Source organism: Chironomus tepperi, unplaced genomic scaffold, assembly GCF_022539635.2.
Source record: "Chironomus tepperi strain 1889 unplaced genomic scaffold, CSIRO-AGI_Ctep_v1 contig_450, whole genome shotgun sequence".
In the NCBI taxonomy this organism is placed as follows: Eukaryota; Metazoa; Arthropoda; class Insecta; order Diptera; family Chironomidae; genus Chironomus; species Chironomus tepperi.
This window is the reverse complement of record NW_027226572.1, coordinates 549091-565412: the sequence shown is the minus strand read 5'-3', so window position 1 is coordinate 565412 and position 16322 is coordinate 549091. Positions and strand designations below refer to the sequence as shown.

At 36.6% G+C, this 16322-nt stretch overlaps 1 protein-coding gene across 1 annotated transcript; it reads right to left on the bottom strand.

Annotated features, from left to right (window-relative positions):
- Positions 1-14424: 14424 nt before the first annotated feature.
- LOC139098670 (uncharacterized) lies at positions 14425-15840 on the bottom strand. Its single transcript, XM_070650927.1, has 3 exons — positions 15837-15840; positions 14548-15231; positions 14425-14462 (listed from the first exon to the last, which is right to left on the bottom strand). Exons 1-3 carry the CDS (start codon positions 15838-15840, stop codon positions 14425-14427), a joined length of 726 nt encoding a protein of 241 aa, XP_070507028.1.
- Positions 15841-16322: the final 482 nt, after the last annotated feature.

Below are 16322 nucleotides of genomic sequence, written 5' to 3'. Positions count from 1 at the left end.
GGAAAAAAAAGTGTCAAAGCACTTAAAATGGGTTACACAATACGAGGGAGTGAAAAGTACCGGAAAAAAAAGTATAATTCCGCTCCGGGCAATTTATCAGCTTATCTTTTAAAAGATCGTCAAAATGGGATGAAAATTGGGCGATAAAAAATCAATCTTCATTATGAATACAAAGAAATTGAGCTTAGTAAGCTTTGGAATAACTTTTTTCAAAATTTTAAGTGATTTTGCTTATCTCAAAAAAAATCAATGGAAGTTCCACAAATTGAGCACGTTGAGAATTTCCCTGAAAAACCACCGAACAAGCAGTCATCGGAAATGCAACAACAGGAAAACACCGAGCAATAGTAAGCACAAAAACATACATTAATTAATTTATACTTTTCAATACGGCAACACATTTACGAATGACAGCTTGATACAAATTTTCATCAGCTGCTCGCATCGTTTAACCGCAAAAAAAAATGTTTGACTTTAAACAATTTTTTTGCTCACTATTTTATCATTTACAGTTTGATGGTGTGCAAAAAGAGGATAAAGAGGATGAAAAATATGCAGGATAAGCAATTTGAGCATGAGATTAAAAACCTTGAAGCAATGCAGCTTTGTGCTTATGATCAAGTGCGGTTTCACAGGTTTGGATTGGAGTTTTGTGAAATTTTTGAGGGTAAAATGTCAGGAGAGGAATGGGATGGGTTTTTAAGTAGCTAACTTGATACTGCAGACCTTACTTACTTACATCGCTGATTTTACAGATCAACTGTGATCCATGACCTCTCGCAGATGTCGCCTAAAACTATGTTCGACTACCGCTTGCCAATTTCCAATTCCAAATCGACCTACGCATGGAAAATGCTGGCCTGTGGATGTTGACCGAACCCTAATTTTTGTGCGAATTCTCTCAAATTGCTCTAAATAGTTCCATTCTCAATGTTTTTTAAATTATTGTCTATTTTCTTAGGAGTAGGCTACCTTAGGTCATTGATGACCATAGGTCAGTGTCCCATGACACACCTCAACAATTCTCAATTTCTCAAAGTACATAATTCAAAACTAAATTTGTTTGTGTCCCGCAGAACATAGCTAATCCACCACTACCTCAGGTCAACATAAATCAGACAACATGACATGCCATAACACTCGAGTTTAAAATTCAAAAACATAAATCAGAATATTACTGAATAAAAATCACTTTATAAATCTATTTTTATCACATCTCCGACATAGTCTCCCTACATGCTTTTAGTATTCGCATTAACTCTTCATCATCCGACTTTCTTCTATATCCATAATTCATAATAACAATTTGAGGTCACCTGCATTAATTTTTTGAATCAGTAAATCCAGCACAATTTTTTCTCATTCAAAGATGACATAAATATTGTTTAAGTTGCCATAGGAAGTCCACTCTAATGCACTGTTTGATACTACACAGCAGAGTTGCTAAACAGGCATCTGTGACAGTCAAAAACCGTACAAATTTTTGATAATTTGCATGGATTTAAGTAAGATGTTTTCTTAAAACCATACAAATTTGTATGGGTTAGTAAGAAAACATTTGTATGGTTTTCTTACAAACTTACACAAATTACAAACTGTACCTTATACAAATTATCAAAAACATTTGTATGGTTTTCTTACAAATCCACACAAATTATCAGTAATTTGTAAGGTTTTTGACTGTCCGTATTTGGCAAAAACCGATACTTGATAATTTGAATCCATTATCAAGAATTTGTACGGTTTTGTCTGTGACAGGTGCCTGTTTTGCAACTCTGCTCCACATGTTTCGGTACGGGAACAAAAAAAGCAATCGACGGCTCTCGAAAGCTCTCAACTTTTTCTTACCAATTTCTAATTCACAGACTTTTTGCTATAACTACGCTATGGCCACCGCTTCATAGTCGAAATGAGATTGAAAATACAATGATGAGAATGAATTTTATGGACGGACTCAATGGCACATACGACGCATTAATTTTATAATCGAAAAAGAAACAAGAAATTCAGCACTTTAATTTGAAGCATATCCAGTTTGAGGAAGGAAAATCAAATAATCTGACATGTGTATCGATACAGAATCCGACAGATATATATGAAATGGTAAAGGGGGAAAATTCAGACGGAATATAAAAAATCCTTAAATACAGAGTTTATTGAGTTAAAAATGTTTATTGTCAGAATGATGAATTATGTGCAGTTGTAAAATTGTGGAAATTAATGGAGAATGATGGTTGGGAAATGAGGTTGATGGTGAAGTTTGGGAGAGGATTGTGGAAGAGATTCAGAACGAATTTTACGAATCTGGGACCAGAGTCACCCTAGACTGCGACTAACGTCACCCTACCCTGGGACTAGAGTCACTCTACCCTGGGACTAGAGTCACCCTAGCCTGGGACTAGAGTCACCCTAGCCTGGGACTAGAGTCACCCTAGCCTGGGACTAGAGTCACCCTACCCTGGGACTAGAGTCACCCTACCCTGGGACTAGAGACACCCTACCCTGGGACTAGAGTCACCCTACCCTGGGACTAGAGTCACCCTACCCTGGGACTAGAGTCAAACTAACCTGTGGCTTAATCCCCATCAAAACATATCCACCTCCACCTCCACATTAGTCCACAATCACAACATCCATCCCAATAATCAATGACATAATCATGACTTTTATATATATCCAATTCACTACCAATGCCATTCCCCCTACGTTCATTTTCAAAAACTAGAAAATTGATCATCTAAACAAGGGAAAAACGTGACTTTAGTACGTGATTCTTTTCGAGGAGGTCAGAATAAGGAAGTAAGTATTAGTAGATCTGAACCAAAAAAAAACTTTTTTTTCTCTTTCAACAAATTTATAGATTTTTAGGCTCATTTTCATGGGTTTAGATGGAAATGAAAGGGGCAATAACAAGATGAAGAACAAAAAAAAGTTTCGTGTATCATTATGATTGTTGAGCATTAATGTGTCGATGGAGGGTTATATGCTTAAATGAGGTGCATATGTTGAGGGATGTGGACGAGAATAAAGACTGACTCGACTAACTTCGACTGACTCCGACTGACTCCGACTGACTCCGATTGACTCGATTGACTTCGAATGTCTCCGACTAACTCCGACTGACTCCGAATGTCTCCGACTGACTCCGAATGTCTCCGACTGACTCCGACTAACTCCGACTGACTTCGAATGACTCCGACCGACTGCGACTGAATCCGACAAACTCCGACAAACTCCGACAAACTCCGATAGACTCCGACAGACTCCGAATGACTCCGACTGACTCCGACAGACTCCGAATGACTCTTACTGACTCGACTGACTTTCAAAAATCACATGCTACATCCCTTCCAATCCAATAATTGACATAATTTACAACCAACCCCCACATGAGCATTCCATTTCCTCGTAAGAAATGAAAATAACAATGTTAAGCAAATAATCAACTTGTATTGATTTTTTTAATGGATATTGAGGTGATTTTCAGATTGAAAATATGTTTCAATCAGGTTCAATAAACCTTTTCCAAAATTTTTTGCAAGCATTTTTCCTCTATTAATGTTCATTTTCGGAATATAAACACATTTGTGAGAGAATGGAGATAATTGACAGAAATTAGCAGATCTTTATATCGTAAAAATAATAGACACATACGAAAGCAAAAGCAATGAACGAACGTGATTTCCTCAACTGCCAATGAATTAAAATTGGAAAAAAATGCTCCAAAAAGAGAATCGAGCAAATGAGATAACAATAATGGAAGGGATATCATTAATGGCATAATTTGTTTACTCCATTTTCGAAAATGTGTAACGAATTTTTTATCATTATTATTTTCACAGACATGACTTTTTTTTTGCTGGCTATTCAGCTATGGACTGAAATAATTAATTGGAATGAGCAGTGCCTATTGAGCTTGTTAATAATAATTTTATACGTAGATTGGACAAAAGATAGCTTTTTGTTAAATTAAAAGCTTTACAATCCTTGTTCAAAACCTGAAGCTATATCCAATAAAATATATATGTATGTGGACTAATAGTCGATCATATTGTGATATGGATAGAATTGATGAATTATTTGCATTGTCACCATGATAGAGTTAAATTGAATTTTATACGTTCTGTTTTGATTTATTTGAAGTTTTTGGAACAAACAAGCGGATGCAGCGTCATGATCCAGTCATGATAATCATAATTTACAATTGTTGCAGCTAAGGACCTAGTTTAGAGGAGCATAAGCATCCTGCAATGAAAATTGTATGTTTTTAGGGTTTTTGACCCTACTATCAGTTCCTTTGTCCATGCTATTTCCAAACATCCCCCAAATTCCCCACCAATAAAATCATACCAAAACACAATACTACAACTTCAAAAACTGAACAAAAGTGTGCTTTTTTTTGCAATCACTCATTCAGTTATTTTATCATTTCATGTCATGCTCAACAAATTGACTAGGTTAATTTAGTAAAGCTCGTGGCTGTAAAAATAAAAGACAAGATTTATGAATTTTTATCTGCTATAATGGATATGAAATGGTAAAAAAATTTTGTGATTTAAAGTGCATTTAAGGAGGAAATGTGACGCATTTTATAGTTCTGGTTCGTTTTGGGATCTGAATCACTACATTGTTGACGTTGCTCGAAAAAAGACAATAAAAAATTTGCTTCCGCCGAGTCTCGAACCCATGACTGCTGAATCGGCGTGCAATAATTAAGTCATGAAAAACGAGTCAATTTGACCACGGAGCCACTTCGTTTGGGAGTTAAAAAAGCTACAAATTCCTTTAGATAGTCAACATAAAGAAACTACAAAAAGCATGCATACAGCACTATCACTTCTTTACTGATAATTTAAGCTAAAAAAATAAAAATAAAATAAAAAAACGTTAAAAAATTTTTTATTCATTCCAACATAAATGACCCAAAGCTATAATTCTCTCCCTAAATGTATGTTCTTTTTAACTTTTCCTCATTTTATCGCATGAATTGTATCATGTTAGTAATTTACTTTTGCTCTATCCGCTTTTATTATTTGTACATATGGCCAAATGCACATTCACTGATGCTATTATATATCTATATATATATATATATTTTTTCATTGTGGTACTAAACAGTAAAATGCTACAATGAAAAAGGCATTCAGGTAGTTAGTTAGTTGGGTGAATATTGTTGTGACCCAAGCGAACAAAAAAATTGAGCTCTTTTATTAAATTGCTCTCTTTGTATGTTCAAAGTTAGTGGAGAAAATTAATTGAATTGACTTGCATGGAACGTAAATTGAGCTTTTTTATTAGAATTTTTTTTTTTTGATGGAGAATCCTTTTATGAGATATTTTATGGTGGGACAACAGATAGATTGTTTGTGATGGTGTACTAAATTAAATGGTAGAGGCAGTTTTGTAAACAACGGGGGAGCAACAATGGTGGAGGATAAGGTCTGGAAATTACGGCATATATTCCCAAATTTGTATGAAATAATCCTTTTATTCTGGAGTTTCTAGGCCTTGGGTGAAGAATGGTGGGCAGCTGGGGCTGTTAAAACTACAAAACATGCTATGTAGCAAGATAAAATGATTAGGACTACAGCTAGGTTCAAAAATTCCGAAATATTCAATAAGACTCGATTCTACAATTGCGTAAATCATGACTTAAACTAGGGTTAGACACCATACTGTCCTGAATTAATCAATATACTTTAGGCTACGATGCTATGTGATGAAAACCTAACCACGACCGGGATTTCGGGAAAGCTTGGTAATGTCATCAAGAGAGTGGTTCTGATCCTTTTATAAACTATAAACTGTCTCCTGAGTGCAGTGATTTAGAGCAACGCCACTTGTTAAACAATTATTAGCCGGGAATCGCCCAAAGTCTGAAGGATGATTGTCCCACAATCAGGGTAATGATTGCAAGGCTTAAAACCGACCATTATGCTTTCTCTTTATTGGGATCGGGATATCCCGAAAATTTATCGGAACCTGGATTACGAGAAAGCATACAAACATATCCAACATCATCTCCTACAAAGAAAGCAGCATAAGGTATACAACTATACAGCACTAGATTAACAAATGTCGAAAAACTTTAAATTCTCCATTATTTAAAATTGCTATCTAGCCAGTGCTAGTGACCCCATTGTCCTTCGACAATTCTCATTTTGAACTCTTGTATTTTAATTAAATTAATGCAATAGCCTGCCACTGCAACTGATAATTTAATTAAACAAACAAATTATTATTTTTATTTCGAACAATTAAATTTTCTATGCAATTGTTCTATCCACAAGCAAAGCTTTTCAGCCTTTACAAAAGACATAATGGCATTTTCTTGTTGAAAAAAAAAAAGATGAAGCAATTCAAATAAAAATTCATATTATTCATTCTTTTCATTTAAATACCACCCGTCTTCATTGTGTGTAGTCATAAGAATGATAGAAGATGGAGAAGATCCACCAATTACATTTGAATTAATAAAACATTTATTATTCGTGAAGAAACAATGAGAAAAAAAGTTCAGGCACGATGGATGTGGAAGAGAAATATAAAAAAATGAAAAGCAAATTGCGGTTGTTACTGAAAGGAATTGATTGTATTTTAAATGAAAATCTCAATTAAGTGAATTGAATTTGTAGATTTTTTTTTACTTCTGTTAATTTTTGTGGAATTTGTGGTTTTTGGTTGAATTTGGTAACGTTTAGTATGGCTAGGATAGAAAGTATCTGGAAATTTTAAGGGTTTTTATGTTAAAGCACCTGAAAATTGGACAAGCTTTCACGACAAAGGAGTGTGGGGAAGGGAAGGGACACTCCTCAACACCTCTGATTATTTCATTGACTCTATCCTTAGGAGAAAATAACCAATAGAATTGTAGAGACAAAGAATCTATCCTTAGTGTTTTCTACAATAGCGTCTCTACTTAATTAATTACTAGTTGCATTTAGTCGAAAGCTGAATCTGTCTTTAGATCATTCAAAATGAACCTAATAATGGATAAAGCCAGAGATAATTTCGGTTAGGTTTCATGCTGAAACTTCAAATTTGACACTTAATTACTTAAGGCTTACTTTGTAGACAAATCCAGCGATATAGCCATATCTAGTCTACATCTGAGACAGGCCATGAATGGTCAGCCAGCGAAGTAAGTAAATAACTTAAGACTTGAGCATCTCACAAATAAACGCTTCGTTCCAAATGGGATTCGAACCCACATCCTTCGATTTTCGATCGGATGCTCTTAACACTGAGCTGTCATGGCTGTTTGACACACTTGACAGAATGTGAATTTAAACTGGCCCTAACAGGCAGCCCTGAATACATGCTCTTTGAATGTTAGACAGTGTATAGATCTTTACTGTTGATGCGTCTTTACTTGTAAAAGCAGTTTTTCAGAAACGGGATACAGCATAATCGACCCTAAATTATGTCAGAGACGCATGCTTCGTAGTTGACACCAAACTATGCCAAGAGCATGCAACGTAACGTGTCTGATCGCAAACTATGCCAAAGACGCAAACAGGATGGTAGACCCCAGATTAATTTAGGACAGAAAATCCTCTGTTGTTTAATCAATTTGTCATGTTAACCTTTCTGTAACATCCATAAATGAACTCTACATTCAACGCCAACAACTTTAAAATTATTCCGATTCAAATTTCACCATTTCATCAATCAACATAAATCTCACAAAAATATCCACGGTCATTCTACCCTCAAGTACACACAATGTCATTACCTGGTATCAATTTAAAATCAATACCTCATCATAAAGGAAAATAACAATCAACTTGATGTTTAAAAAATACAAAATTCAATGCATTAATTCAATATTTCTTTTATTATTCTCATAATAATTGATGAATAATTTGCTATTTTTTTTTTAATGTTTCATAAAATTTTGATCGATATTCGATTTTTTTTCCTCCCCGTGCATTTAAATTTCATATTCAATTATTTTTTCAGCCACATTTGTTGGCATAAGGCAAATTGAATTGAATGAGGGTGAAAAAAATTAAAGGTATTTTTTCATATCACAGGTATTTATTATTAAATCGGGAGGTATGTTGAGCTTGTTTGTATTATTTTTTGTAGTCTTTTGAGATATTTTTTATAAATAAAAATTTTATTTTTTGCTCAAACTGAAGCTTTTTTCAGAACTGCGTAGGCAGCTTTTAATTTGACCAGTTCGTTGCATGTTTAGTTCTGAGAATGACTAATTTGCATCTAAACGACATGAGCCCGATTGGCACAAATTGTTGATGGCAGGCAATTTGCGAGCTAAGTTGCTGTCATTTGGTGTGTAAGTGGCTGTTACGTGGCTGTCATATGGCATCTAAGTGACTGTAATACGACATCCAAGTGGCTGTAACATGGCATCCAAGTGACAGTCATATGGCGTCTGAATGACAGTCTCGTGGCGTCCAAGTGACTGTCATATGGAGTCTGAATGACTGTTATATGGTGTCTAAGTGACTGTCATATGGCGTACAAGTTGCTGACTTATGCCATACAAGTGCCTGTCATGTTGCGTCCAAGTGGCTATCATATGGCTTCTAAGTGACTGTTGTATGGCGTCTAACTGACTGTCATATGGCTTCCTAGTGGCTGTCATATGGCTCTAAGTGACTGTCATATGGCGTCTAAGTGACTCTCATTTGGCGTCTTAGTGACTAATGTGGCAGTTGTCATGTCGCATCTATTTGACTACCATGAAAAACTTAGACCAATCGGGCAATCATCATTAAATATTGTCAAATATAAATCTGCCCACTTTTCCAAAAAAGTTAAATTGAAATTTTCATCAAACTTAATGCAAAATTATAGTTAAAAATCGTTGATAATTTACCAAAAAATTAAAATTAAGCTTATTATGAATTTGGCATGCAAATGTGCCAAAATTACAAACCAAAACACATATTCACGTTGAAAATTCATTAAAAATACAAAAACTTTAATAATCATCATTGCACAGTTTTCAACACGTGATGCACCATCAGCAGCTCCAAATTTGATTTTAATCCTCTTACCGTCCATTGTTCATATTCAGTAATATCATTATGAAATGAACGAGAGAATACTTTTGAGCTTTTTGGTAGTTAAGCAAATATAGTCGATGGACGTCATTTTTTTGGGACTTTTTGATATTTTTGTCTTTGTCACATATGGGCGAGTTGACTAAAATACGGAATAATTAGGTAAAGGCAAGTCAATGTTTTGGTAATGACTAGATGTAACGGTTTTTGGTCCATTTGGGGTCGATGCGTTTATCATTGCTAGGAACGAAGAGTTTGAATCAATTGTGCACAATTGCATGACCTAGGGTCATGCTCTGGTACAGTTCCATGGCTCAGAGTCAACTCTACACAGCTGTATGACCCAGGTTCAACTCTGCACAGTTGCATGACCAAGGGTCAACTCTGCAGAGTTGCATAACCCAAGATATATCAATACAATGTGTACTTAGTCACAATTTGACTGCCACAAATACACAACTCGTGTTGATATGACTAGTAACAGCTAAAAAGGACCAATATGCGACTCGAACCTAGGTCGTTTGGGTCGATTGTCCGACACTCTATTCACGACGCCACTGCTGCAATTTCTCTGCCTACGAATCATTGCACAAATCTTAGTATTTAATGCTCAGATATCTGAAATGCTTTGTATATAGCTTTAGTGAATGGCCTGGCCTCTTAGTCAATTATGTCCAAAATAATCAGCAACAACCGAATTATTCCCAATTTATTCCTTCACAAAATACTTGTAAATCCAATTAAAAAAGCTTATCAAATGTCGTTGTGACAATCAGACAGCTTAAGATTGCACTGAAAAATTCCCAACATATTTTCATCAAAATAACACAAAACGTAACGAATAAGAGCGAATCAGGAATAAAAGATGGAGTTTTAAATTCATAAATATTTCAATCCAATGTTTTTATTTAATCTCTGCTGGTTTTGTTCTGCTTTTATTGTGCGGCAAACACTGAACAAACACAAAAAAATATAATTGTTGGCTGTTCTCTCACATTTTATTTATTTTACTTTTTTTTTTGCATGCTTATTGCAGGGCACCTAAAAATGAGAGAACGGAAAGGTGGTACAAGGGGTTGAAAATGATGGTGAAAAGCTGGTTATTGTTGTTTAGTAGTAGTTATAAGTTTGTACTTAAAATGTGATTTTTTAATCCCGAGTAGCACAAGTTGTTCAATCAATCTGAAATGCGGCATCATGCTGGCATGATTCTAGGAGAATTGGCTAAGGTCTAGTTCTGCCACTTTCCCTTCCATCTTCCACAGGTCGTCCGTTTGCAGGATGCCGCCATCCGCCGACAATTCCATCTGTAGAGCCAACTCTACGCTTTGGAATGTTGCCGGATTTAATTGAATCTTGTACCAAATCTGAGAGAAAGCATCTTCAGACCCAATTTTTGAACGATTAGGCTAAAAAAGGTCTGCATGATTCAAGCATGATGCCGAATTCAGATCGAATCTCTAACCAAGCCAGAATCAGGCAAGTCTGCGACAAGATTTTTCGATCGATCAACCTACAGCATGTCGGCTTGATTCTGGGACGATGCCGAATTTCGATCGAATCCTTTCCCTAGACATAGTCACACCAGCCTGATGCCGGATTCTGAATCGATTAACCGACTTGTGCTAATTTCGATCAATCAACCGACTTGTGTGCTACTCGGGAATAATTCACAAGATTGTAATCTGAAATTTATTAAAATTATGTATCAACATCATTGTTATAGTTCTTATTGTCATGAAATATTAGAGGTTGAGTGGATTCAATGGATATTAAAAACTTGCAACATAAAAAAGTTTTAAACCTTTTCTATTGTAATGGTTTTCTGTTTAAGTTAGTGATGAAAGATATTAAGTAAGAGAACTTTTGTAAGTGGACGACTCCTGAATGAATATTAGTGCACTATAGGCATAGTCATCACCCCCATCCCTCTCTCTTTAAGCTGTTTTGGAACAAACTTCTTCTAGGATTGCCCCAATGTTGCACATTTGTCCGTCAAGCACGATTAGTGCTTGCTTTCAAGTCTTTTGTTAATCGAATTCCAATTCCTTTACTTCAAATATATCAGCTGATCGACATGGTATCCTTAATACCATTGGAAGTGTCTAAAAGTGTCCTAATTCAAAGAATCCCTATGAATGTCAAACATTAACTCAAAAGATCTTTCAGAACATTGCTTAATCTACCTGAAGTCAAATCCTTTTGAAAGAAACTAATGAAATTTTCATCTATGCTAAATGACCAGCGTGACATGCCTCTAAGAATGTATGAATACACAAAGTTATGCAATTCAATCTCATTCACTTGAAAATTGCTATCCTGTCTGATTCTCAAACATCATCAACAATGTCTAACAATGCAAGCAATAATACCTTAATAAAAAAGAATCCAGAAGAGATGAATAAAAAAAATTCAATATAAAAGCATCAAGGAAATGCATAAAGCGAAAGAAATCTTTTTTGATGAGGTTAATACGGGTAAAAAATTTTGCTTCAAATATTGACTCTTGTTTTCGACTTCCAATAATACTTATATATGCAATAAAGAAGAGCAATCGTTCGCCTTAACAATGGATAAGATGAAGAAAAATAGTTCATGCCATCAAAGACTTCTTTTGCTCGTTTTCTCAAGGGTAAAAGCAGCTGGCGTCTTCAGATTCGGCCAGTCTGCCCGTCAGTCTGTCCGTCAGTCTGTCCGTCAGTCTGTCCGTCAGTCTGTCCGTCAGTCTGTCCGTCAGTCTGTCCGTCAGTCTGTCCGTCAGTCTGCCCGTCAGTCTGTCCGTCAGTCTGTCCGTCAGTCTGTCCGTCAGTCTGTCCGTCAGTCTGTCCGTCAGTCTGTCCGTCAGTCTGTCCGTCAGTCTGTCCGTCAGTCTGTCCGTCAGTCTGTCCGTCAGTCTGTCCGTCAGTCTGTCCGTCAGTCTGTCCGTCAGTCTGTCCGTCAGTCTGTCCGTCAGTCTGTCCGTCAGTCTGTCCGTCAGTCTGTCCGTCAGTCTGTCCGTCAGTCTGTCCGTCAGTCTGTCCGTCAGTCTGTCCGTCAGTCTGTTCGTCAGTCTGTTCGTCAGTCTGTCCGTCAGTCTGTCCGTCAGTCTGTCCGTCAGTCTGTCCGTCAGTCTGTCCGTCAGTCTGTCCGTCAGTCTGTCCGTCAGTCTGTCCGTCAGTCTGTCCGTCAGTCTGTCCGTCAGTCTGTCCATCAGTCTGTCCATCAGTCTGTCCGTCAGTCTGTCCGTCAGTCTGTCCGTCAGTCTGTCCGTCAGTCTGTCCGTCAGTCTGTCCGTCAGTCTGTCCGTCAGTCTGTCCGTCAGTCTGTCCGTCAGTCTGTCCGTCAGTCTGTCCGTCAGTCTGTCCGTCAGTCTGTCCGTCAGTCTGTCCGTCAGTCTGTCCGTCAGTCTGTCCGTCAGTCTGTCCATCAGTCTGTCCATCAGTCTGTCCATCAGTCTGTCCATCAGTCTGTCCGTCAGTCTGTCCGTCAGTCTGTCCGTCAGTCTGTCCGTCAGTCTGTCCGTCAGTCTGTCCGTCAGTCTGTCCGTCAGTCTGTCCGTCAGTCTGTCCGTCAGTCTGTCCGTCATTTTATCCGAAAATGTGCTTTTAACACGCATATCCACAAATTTTGCAACTCAATTTCCTTTTTATTATTCGAACATAATGCGAATATTGTGTATTTTTTTGTATTATGTGGAATAAAAACACAAATTCCCAAGACATTCCATGAAATCATGTTTATATGAACATTCATACTTATTGTGATGAAATGTGGTTGGAGATGGATAGATAGAAGAAATGAAATTACGTGTCTAAAGTTTTTCTTCTCTCCTTTAACTTTGTTATTTCAATTCTATTTCATTTTCTTGTGGCTGAATGGATAAATCAATCAATTTCAATTTTTTCTTCTGTGTGCTACTTGTTTTGGGGATTTATTCTTATTTTGGATTCTTATGTTGTATCTCTGGAATTTTTGAATATTAAGGAGTAATGCGGATGCAAATGGAATTTGATTGTTAGGGAATCTTTTTCTGTGAATTCAGCATTAATATTTTATTTCTTACTTACTTCCTTGGTTGAAGTGAGCTGTGAGTGGACATAGCTCACATACATTGCTACATTTAAGGAACGTCTAATGTCGGATCTGTCGTTGAAATCTTTCACCGGTCATGATACTAACTTGGCTCATCCAAAACTGCAGGTTTGCAGCCTTGGACAAACTAAAAGAAACAAATATAAACTGCAAGCCTGTGCATCTTAAACGCAGAAATTAGTTGCTAGGATATTCAGGATATTCTGGATATTCAAGCATGTTACTTAGAATAAATTAGATCGGTGGACTAGAATCTGGTATATCTAGTAAAACATAAGTAGCTGAATCTGCCAATAAGAAAGTGTTGAACTTTGTTGCCGAGTGGCTTGGAATTATATACTTTTAAGAATATGTGGGTTCGAATCTCATCTGGAGCCGGTTTCTCTCAATATACACCTACTCTTACACGATACATACTCAAGATAATAAATTAGAATACAGATATTGGATGAAGGGGTAGGTTTATATAGGGAAACCCCTGGAGTCGATCTCAGAATCGAGTTTGGATTGTATAGAGTATTGACGATAAGACAAGAATTCACTCAATGCTTACCCAATAATCAAGTCGATTAATCGATCGAACCGAGTTTCAACCGAATCCGTCACCAATATACAGTCACGCCTGTCTGATGGCGAATTTTTGATCGATTAACCGAATTGTGCCATTGAGGTTAGAACAAGAGACACGGAAGTAAACAAAAATAAATTAGTTAATTTACAAAAACATTCAAACAATTCAAAAAATGTTCATCCTTCTTCCAGCCAAACTCTACCATAAAAATAACTCCTCAATCCACATTCAGACATCCATTTTACTGTTTTTGTAACCAAATGTGTATATTTACCAATCCCCTAAGAAAGAAAAGCAAGGAAAAAACAACAAAAAAGAGATAGAAAATGTTGCGGTGTGACAGTAAAAAGCGTAAGAAAATCTCATCATAATACCTCCGCTTTAGCTCAATGTAGCATGAAAATCTCACGAGATTTTGACATGAAAATTTTCATCCCATCCCTCAAATGGGGCTTGCTTTCTGTTACAAATAATAACACAATACCGAAAATAAACAGGAAAAAGGCATTCATGCTGTTACATGTGAAATTGATGCGCGGTTTCTAATCTAATCACATCAAATTGAAGAAATTCCTTACTGTCTTCTCTAAGGTACGTCATGTGAGATGTAAACACATATTGCGACTGCGATAAATCATGTTAGGTGGAGATAACGTCAAATTTCAATCTTTTTTTTCCTTATTTTCACGGTGTGCTTCTTTTGTTTCTTATTCCTTTTATGCTCAATATATTGATTTCAATTTCTGAGATTTATTTTAAATCTTCTTCGTTCTCAGATGCTGCTGATGCTGTGAATGTTCACATTCTTTAGAGCATTTTTGAGGAAAAAGGGAGCTTTATAAGGAAGCTCTTTGTTCTGGCTGGCTTGCTGACTTGCAGGCTTGCAGGCTTGCTGGCTTGCTGAACTGCTGAACTGCTGATCTGCTGAACTGCTGAATAGCTGAATTTCTGGATTGCTGGCTTGACTGGCTATATTGGCTTGATTGGCTTGATTGGCTTGATTGGCTTGACTGGCTTGAATAAATTGCTGGCTTGACTGGCTTGAATAACTTGCTGGCTTTACTGCCTTGACTAGTTTGACTGGCTTGACTGGCTTGACTGGCTTGACTGGCTTAACTGTCTTGACTGTCTTGACTAACTTGACTGGTTTGACCTGCTTGACTGCTTGACTGCTTTGATTGCCTTGACTGCTTTGACTTCCTTGACTGGCTTGACTGGCTTGACCTGCTTGACTGCTTGACTGCTTGACTGCTTTGATTGCCTTGACTGCTTTGACTTCCTTGACTTGCTTGACTGGCTTGACTAACTTGACTAACTTGACTGGTTTGACCTGCTTGACTGCTTGACTAACTTGACTAACTTGACTAACTTGACTACCTTGACTGGCTTGACTTGCTTGACTAACTTGACTGGCTTGACTGGCTTGACTTGCTTGACTTTCTTGACTTGCTTGACTGGCTTGACTAACTTGACTTACTTGACTAACTTGACTGTTTTGAATGGCTTGACTAACTTGACTGACTTGACTGGTAAGCGACGAGATCTCAGCAACCAAACCTCGAAGAAAGCATGTATTTGGAGCTGAATTATTGATGGCTCACACAAAAATGCGCTTTAGTCACTAAATAAGATCGAGTATTTTTATAATCTCATTTTTTTTCGCTGACGTTATAATACATTATTTAATTTAAAACTGACTTTACGTGAAAAATGCTGAAATGTCTTCGTTGTGTTTCATGATGAAATTTTGAAATTATTTTAATTTGATTTTTGCTTTCCTTTTTTTATTCTTGAAAGAAAAATTTGAATTTCTTAAAGAAAAGTTGAGCTTTATACTGAGATTTATTAAAGATTTATAATAAGAATTGAGATTTATTTTAAGGCACAAAAATACGAAAATTTAATATTTTTGAATTTTCATCGATATTATTTGTTATTCTTAAATAAATTAAAATTATCAACATGAAGTCAGAATAGATTGAAATTTAAGGTATGGAGTCACATGCAGGGGAATCTGAATGAAATTGCAGCCATGAGAGAGGGAGTTGAAGCCAAACCAGGAGGGGAGACTCCAAGCACCCCTTTAGGTGCACATCTAAGCACCTCTAAGTGTACACCTCCAAAAACCCTATGGATGGGTACGGTTTGTGTCAAGATCGTACCCATGGGTACACATGAAGAGAACGGCCCCAAAGGGGCACCTGCAATCACCCTCATATAGGTGCGTATTCAAGAATTGGGTGGGAATTTGTGTCAGAGACGTATCAAGAACTTTTCAGGTCATAGTCCATCACATAAATAAAAAATGTCCAAAAATTAGACCTCAGTCTGATTTGACTCTGGTTTGAAGTCTGAGGATGACTTGACTCTTGGTTGAAGCCTCTGGATTTGAGTCTAGTTTTGATCCCCTCTTTGAATAAGACCCTGAGCTTATATCGAATAACAATTAAATTCTCTGACAAATCATTCCAAAAAACCAACTTTAAAACTCTTTATGCTTATTTTTCCACCTCATATAATTCTCAAAACAGCATCAGTCCTAAAGCTTATTGCATTTCACAATGTATTTATTATTTTTTTGTTGGGTAAAATGCAAATGTCACATCGACGAATAGAAGAGAAGATTCTCATAAATTATTGAAAGGCTT